At 38.6% G+C, this 8,114-nt stretch overlaps 1 protein-coding gene across 3 annotated transcripts in view; it reads left to right on the forward strand.

The window, feature by feature from the left end:
* Positions 1 to 8,114, forward strand: part of LOC106876453 (dynein beta chain, ciliary) — a 628,322-nt gene that overhangs the window by 469,615 nt on the left and 150,593 nt on the right. For all 3 annotated transcript variants that reach the window (XM_052969374.1, XM_052969385.1, XM_052969379.1), the window contains one exon: positions 711 to 976. In XM_052969374.1, the coding sequence (XP_052825334.1) occupies positions 711 to 976 (266 nt within the window). The remainder of the gene's footprint in view (positions 1 to 710; positions 977 to 8,114) is intronic.

The following is an 8,114-nucleotide window of genomic DNA, read 5'->3' on the forward strand; positions in this document are numbered from 1 at the left end:
ATATATATATATATATATATATAATGCACTTCACACAGTTTCCATTTGCTAAATTTCCCTTATACGGGTTGGTCAACACAAAGGTGCTGTGTTCAAAGATATTTACCTGTAGTGTTGCTGAATGAAACCAGACATGAATATGCCTGCATCCATATCTTTTTTCATATTTCTTCAGTGCTTTTATGTTATCATTTTCATCATCATGTTTACAGTTATGTTTCAAGTATTAATGATATGAATATCCCAATATTCTGCTACAGGAATTGTTATTGTGATATTTTTTTAGTAGAGGGTGTATTATCTTTGATATATTTAAAACTCTAGGTCATACGACTGAGATAATAGGTGTAAGTTCATATGAGAAGAGCTTGTAGCTAATCCAAGCAGACATGAGCATATTTTTACTTGATAAATTTAAACACAAGAGAAGCTATAAAAATACTAGTCAGCTCTATTGGGTTTTCTAAATTAATTGTTATTGATTATTTATTGTCACAAGACCACATGCTTGTGGAGCAGTTAGTTGGTTAGTACTTTTTCTTTTTAATGGATTTATAATATTCAGTAAAAACCATTTATTTTATTTCCTAATATAATTATATCTGTGCTTTTAATATGTATTTAAAGAAACTTAATATTTGCTCTCTCTTTCTCTTTTTTTTTTTTTTTTTCTATTTCTTCACACCGCTCTCCCATATTTCCTTCAAAAGTTGATCTGAACCAACTGTATATCAAAGCTAGTCTGAAAAATCTTGGCATTGTCTTTCTAATGACTGATGCTCAAGTGGCTGATGAAATATTTCTTGTTCTTATCAATGATTTACTGACTTCTGGTGAGATCTTGAATTTATTTTCTGATGATGAACTTGAAATTATTATAAATGCAATGCGACCCGAAGTAAAGGGTATGGGCATGGAAGATTCCAGAGAGAATTGTTGGAGATACTTTATTGATAAAGTACGGAGAAACTTGAAGGTAAGCTTCCACTTTAGATGACGGAAGATTTTCTCTTCCTCTTTTTTTTCTGCTCAAAAGTGTTATTATTATTTTCTAAATAAATTATCTGCTAGATTTAAATTTCTGTCATGTCAAGACAATGAAGGAGCTTCTACATGGTCACTAAATCTTAGCAGCCAAATCTTTTTCAATGGCAATTTCATTTCATAGTATGTCTACAAGCTTTATTGTCATGGGTAATGGAAAGTTTGAGCTCTTTTCCTTCAGTGAATCAGCAGTGAATGAAGAAGGGAGGATGCAGTGCTGGAAACAAATAATGAGAAGGAAACTGGACATTGATGAAATGGGATAGTGGTAAGGTGGAACTGCTTCAAACAAACACATAAACAATGAACTGGCAAAACAGTATAAAAAAGAAGAGAACTCTTGTAATTAGGTCCACAGAAAAATATAAAGAAAAAAGCCTGAAAAGTTCTAAAGAGGGGATATGCACAGTATATCATCTTTCACCTTGGGGTCCCATTACCTCCTCTGAGAGGCTCAACATTTTGCGGTCAGTTTACACCACTTTGCCCCACATCTTCCCAAGTCTTCTTCTACGGGCTCCTTCTATGTTTAGTGATTGGCATCTATTTCCTGTGTGTCATCTTTTTCCCATGTGTTTATGGGGAGAAAAATATTGAAAAACATTACTACATGTCATAGTGATGAAGAAATGAGGAAGGTGGTTGTGGGATGTGCTAGAAATAACAGTCATATCTCCCTTAAATCACACAACCCTTTCATCTGAAAATATTTTCAAAATTTTTTGTTTTTTACTGAAAAGGCTTCTCCATAGTTTTTGAGTGTGTAGTGCTAAAAACTGGCCAAAATTATCTGGAGGGAGTGGGGAAGATGAAAAAAGGAATCAAATTTAAAAAAATATTTTTTCCATATGAAGATTGCCCCTTCCCCTATCATTTTGAAGGCCATGGTGAAAAAATAATTGGAAAAGCCCCTTCAAAACAGAGAAAATCCAACCTTATGTGGACATCCTGATCTGAAACTCTACCTATGTGTAATTTTTTTCTCTTTTTTTGAAAATCATATGTCCCGCATAAAGACAACATAACTTTGTTGACTGCATGGGCAGCCTGTACAGCATACCTTGCTTTGAGATATTTTCTCTCTTCTTTCAACACAACATTATATATAGTTTTTTCATTTCTTTTTCTTCTAGCCAGAATTATTTTTCTCATCTTATTTAGATTTTTATTGTACCACACAGAATTATATATATTTTTTTCTCTTTCAACACATTTTTTTTTCTTTCATTTCTTTTTCTTCTAACCAGAATTATTTTTCTCTTCTTATTTAAATTTTTTCTTGTTCCACACAGAACCATATTTTTTTTCAAAATACCACAAGTAGTACCTGTCTACATAATTTACCAGTAGCGCTATTAACATATAGTGACCTGACTTAAATCCTTTGAACAGACGTATTATTATTATTCGTTTTTTTGTTCTACACAGAACCATATTTTTTCCCTCAAAGTGCCACAGGTAGTACCAGTGTACATTATTTACCCTGTAGCACTATTGATATATAGCGACCTGACTTAAATTCTTCGAATTAGCTTATTTTATTTTTCACTGTTTAGTTCAGTTCTGTGTTAGAGTTCCAGTTCCAGTTTTATCTGACATTTTTTCTTCAGAATCTTTTTCTATATATTTTCCACTGTGTGTATATTACTTTTCCCTGTATGAAGTTCAAACTTTTAACATTTTTCCACTGTGTGAACTCCAAATCCTCATCACCACTGATGTCCTGCATTATGATGATGTAACTTCGTCATCTGCATGATTGGCCTGTACAGCATACCTCACTGACTGACACTACTTACTGAGTCTGTCCACTATTTATTAGTAGTGGACCAGCCCACTTCTCATCTGGGGTGTCTGCCACAACAAAAAATAATATTTATCACTAAGCATAACTCTTAGTTTAGTTTAGGCTGCGTAAATGTTATGATGTATACATGATAAAACGCGGGGTGAGCGTTTATCATGTGCACGTATGTTGAAGATATAGATTATATTTTTTTGACCGTTACACATAAAAAAATACAGTTTCATTAATATACAGAAATAAATTCAACAAGTTGAAAGAAACGAGAAGTAAAAGGAATTAAGTTTCTACATTAATTTATTATATACATATTTTTACATTTATAGAAATTTAGAAACAAAGCATTTCCTCGTAGAGAATTTACGACTTAAATTTATCATTAACTAGTTTCTCATTCTAACTAATAAGGTTTCACGACAATTCAATATTGTCGGATTTGAGTATTGAACATGGCATATATATTTGCCTATACTCAAAAGAGTGAGTGTCGCGAACTTGAGTAACATCCAACGATCACTGGAGATTTTGCCGAAAATCAGGGTTTTTATAACGACTCATACACGAATCATAGAACCGTAACCCCGTGAAAGATTTCTTCAATGAACCTGCATTCTCTCTCCGCCTCCTATAAGTTTGCTACACCATGTAAATATAGTTTCAATAGTTTCGTCTTCCTCGTTGTTGCCTTAAGATAACCTTAGTTCATGCATATCCTTAAGCGCCACATATTCATTTATTCAAGTTTATCACACAGTCACTTATTTCTCTAATTTTGTCATAGACTGGATGACTGAAAACTCTTAGATTTTTCAATTCTATCGACATTTGCTGTTTCATTAAATTATGCTACCCAAATCCTAAAAGAATATTTTTCTCCCTTGTATTCTGACCATCCTAACTATGGCACCCCCTCTCTCTCTCAGCCTCACTCTGTCTATCTGTCTGTCTGTCTGTCTGTTTCTCTTTTGATTACCACTCACTTTGCCAAGACTTCCTCCCCCCCCCCCCTATATAAACTAGCGCACACACTTGGATTGCCCTATTCGATTTTTAATACCTCCGTTGAAAGAATACGTATACAGAAGATGCTCTCATCTAAATTTGCTAGTTTGTGGTACGCCCACACTCCCACCCCTCCACCCGTACCAGAAGTTCCTATCCTCTGTCATCCTTTGGTTGTCTCCCATGAACACTTCTAAAGGCTTTATGCCATCCCTACCCCTACTTAGGGTTTATCTCCTATGTAAGGTAGTGATCATATAGTGCATAAATATGATGGTGTAGTGTATGCAGGTTGAATTGAAGGCTATTGTCTATTTATGAATTCTGCCAAATGCGAGCTTTCTTTTCAGGTACATGATGCTGCTGTCCCCAATCCCAGGGACTCACAGGCCCACATCTCCCACACCTTCAGGGTTGGCATTCTCAATGTCGGCACACTGAAAGATCAGTCTGGTCAGATTGTTGAGATGTTTGAATGGAGATGTGTCGATTTGTGCTGCCTCCAAGAAGTAAGGTAGAGAGGAGGTTCTGCTAGGTTCATCACAGGCAAAGAACACAGGTACAAGATTTTCTGGGAAGGGAACACTAACGGGGTTGGGGCGTGGGTATACTTCTTGTGGAGAAATGGGTGGATAAGGTAATCGAGGTAGTCAGAGTATGCGATAGAATACTTAAGATTAGATTAGTCCTTCATCATGGGTTAGCAACCATTATCTCAACCTATGCCCCTCAGCTGGGGCTACCTGATGGACAGAAAGACTGATTTTATGACACCCTCTTACAGACTACCTTATTGACGAATGACAGGGACCTTCTCTTTGTAGCTGGTGACTTCAATGGACATGTTGGACAACATGAAAGGGGCTTCCATGGCATACATGGAGGCTATGGTTTTAGTTCCCGCAATGAGGAGGGAGTCAGACTGCTGAAGTCCTGTGATGCAAATGACCTTATGGTTTGCAATATTAACTTCAGGAAATCTGCCAGTCACCTCATCACCTATTGTTCTGAGAGACACACTAGCCAAATTGACTACATCCTTGCCAGGAAAAGGGAAAGATGGCTGCTTATAAATGCCAAAACATTCCCAGGCGAAGAATGTACCCCACAACATAGACTAGTAGTTAGTGACTTCAGGATCAGGGCTAAGTGGTTGCCCAGAAGATGACTAGCGTGGAGGAGAAGGGTCTGGAAGCTTAAAGATCCTGTGAATGGATAGAGATTTAGAGACTTATTACTCGAAGCTTTTGACGAAATAGAAGGGGAAGTAGCTTCACACGATGTAGAAGACAACTGGAGGTTTCTATGGGACAACCTGCTGAGAGCCACCGACCAGATATGTGGATGGTGCGAAGTCCCCTCTCGACCCAAAATAATGTGGTGTTGGAACAATGTTGTTGACAAGGCTATTAGAGAAAAGAAACAGGCTTGGAAGGACTGGAAGAACGGGGGTAGCAGGGAATTGTATCAGAATGCCAGAAGGGAAGCTAGGAGACAAGTTTATTTAGCCAGAGGGGAAACAGATAAGAAAAAATTTGCCAATGTTCTGCGCCGTGAGGACCAAGGAATCAAGGTATTTCTTGTTGCAAGACTGTGTGAGAGAGAATCGTGATGTCGTAGGAGAGAAATTTGTCCACATGGATGATGGTTCACTTGCGCTAAACAAAGCTGCAAAGAGAGAGGTTTGGAGATGCCACTATGAAAGGTTGCTCAGTAAAGAGAATGAAGGGGTGAAAGAGAATCTGCCGAATGTCAACCCAACAAAGGGACCAGCTATCCGAATTGACAGATAAAGCAATTAAGTATCTTGGTAGATAAAGCAATTAAGAGTATGAAGACAGGAAAAACCCCTGGCCCATCAAGAATCACCATAGAGATGCTCAAAATATCTGGTGGTGTTGGCTATAGCCTAGTCACCCGTATAGTTAACAGGTTAGACAAATAAGATAGTAATGGATGTAAGAGAGACAACCAATTTCTGAAAGTTACTTCGCAATGAGTTATCTCCCTTCTCCATGTAACCCAGGAACAGGTGTTTTCTGCCCCCAGGGGGCCCCATTACTAATTATGTGAAAAATCTTTAGAGTCTAGAACCATTCCTGGAACATAAGTAAGGTATGTTCCCAGTTTGGAGAAAATCAGTTGAAAAATACGGTCATTATAATCTTTTACACACACAGAACGGGATTTATATTATAGATTAATGTTGAAATTTGCTCTTCTGTAATAAGCATTAAGTACATTTTTAAATATGTTTACAAGGGGCATGATTGTGCATCCATAGAAGTGACCACTAATGCATTACTTAATAATGACCAGAACCAACACAACCATGATGAAATAAGAAACTATCTTGGTTGCAGGTATGTGTCTCCTCCAGAAGCAGTGTTGTGTCTCTTTAAATTTAAGCTATTGGTACATCACATACAATGTACACGCTATCTATACACCTGGAGAACCAACAGAGAGTTTACTTTTAAAGAGGTAATGCTCAGGTCATGGTAGAAACACAGGGGCACTGGGACGTACTGCTTGGTTGAAGCTTAATGAAGGAAGTTGCTACCCACAACATGCCAACATGCACTGTGCATTTAATCTGTGCCAGCCAATGCACTGCAACTGTGGAACACCTATAAGGAGTCAATTATTGAGGACTATTTAGATCAAGGGATGGATGGCCAGCAAGCTGAAAATATGGCACTTGGTTACATTAATGCAATATTGATTGAAAATGGTACCAACTGCACAAGACTAGGCCTACCTCAGCCTATTGAAATACTTGAACTTAAGCCCCAAGTTGACTTGAACCACCCTGATATTGACTCTCTTATTGAAGAGCAACAAGTGATTGCTGACATTATAATTGATGCTGTTCAGCAGAGGAGAAAAGGTGAAAGGCCTGCCCGCACCTGAATCTACACAGATACACCTGAAGGGTGTGGCAAAACATACCTGTTCAATACACTGACTTCTCATCTCCAGATGAAAAACTGTCAGGCGTGTTGTGGTGCTTGGACCAGAAGTTAACCCCCAGTGATGCCAACATCCATTTTACATTGGAAAGAGCCCAGTTTCCAGTAAGACTGTCATATCTATAACAATCAATAAAAACCAGGGTCAAACATACGATAAAGTGGGTCTGTTCCTTCCTGAGTCAGTGTGTGGCCATGGGTAATTGTATGTTGCTTTTCCAAAGATATGAATGCAGTCAAATATTAAATTTAAAATATTGAACACTGATAAGCAAGGGAGGCAAGGTAATAAAACTGTGACAAAGTGCATCCTATGCAATGGGATATTTTGGTAATTCTGAACCTAGTTAAAGAGTTGCAAAGTAATTGAAAGTAATCATATAAATAAAAATGTTGCGTTAGACTAGTGCTTCATCATAGATTAGCTACTGTCATCTCAGCCTATGCCCCTCAACCAGGGCTCCCAGATGAGCTGAAAGACCAATTCTATGACACCCTCTTGCAAACTACCTCGTCGACGAGTGACAGGGACCTTCTCTTCGTGGCTGGAGACTTCAATGGTCATGTTGGACGTCGTGCTGGAGGCTTCCATGGCATACATGGAGGCTATGGCTTCAGTTCCCACAATGAGGAGGGAACCAGACTGCTGGAGTTCTGTGATGCAACCGATCTTATGGTTTGCAATACCAACTTCAGGAAACCTGCCTGTCACCTGGTCACCTACCGATCCGGCAGACACTCTAGCCAAATCGACTACATCCTCGCCAGAAATAGGGAAAGAGGGTGGCTTATAAATGCCAAAACCTTCCCTGGCGAAGAATGTACCCCTCAACACAGATTAGTAGTTAGCGACTTCGGGATCAAGGCAAAATGGGTGCCCAGAAGTAGACCGACTTGGAGGAGAAGGGTATGGAAGCTCAAAGACCCTACAAATGGATGGAGACTTAGAGAAATGTTACTCGAAGCATTTGACGAAATAGAATGGAATATAGCATCATACAACGTGGAAGACAACTGGAGATTTCTATGGGACAACCTGCTGAGAGCCACCGACCAGATATATGGCTGGTGTAAAGTCCCCTCTTGACCCAGAGTAACGTGGTGGTGGAACAAGGAGGTAGACAGGGCTATGAGACAAAAGAAACAGTCTTGGAAGGACTGGAAAAACGGTGGTAGCAGGGAATTGTACCAATCTGCCAGAACGGAAGTTAGGCGACAGGTTTATTTAGCCAGAGGGGAAGCAGATAAGAAAAGATTTGCCAATGTTCTGCGCCATGAGGACCAAAGACTTG

This window comes from Octopus bimaculoides, chromosome 1, assembly GCF_001194135.2.
Source record: "Octopus bimaculoides isolate UCB-OBI-ISO-001 chromosome 1, ASM119413v2, whole genome shotgun sequence".
In the NCBI taxonomy this organism is placed as follows: domain Eukaryota; kingdom Metazoa; phylum Mollusca; class Cephalopoda; order Octopoda; family Octopodidae; genus Octopus; species Octopus bimaculoides.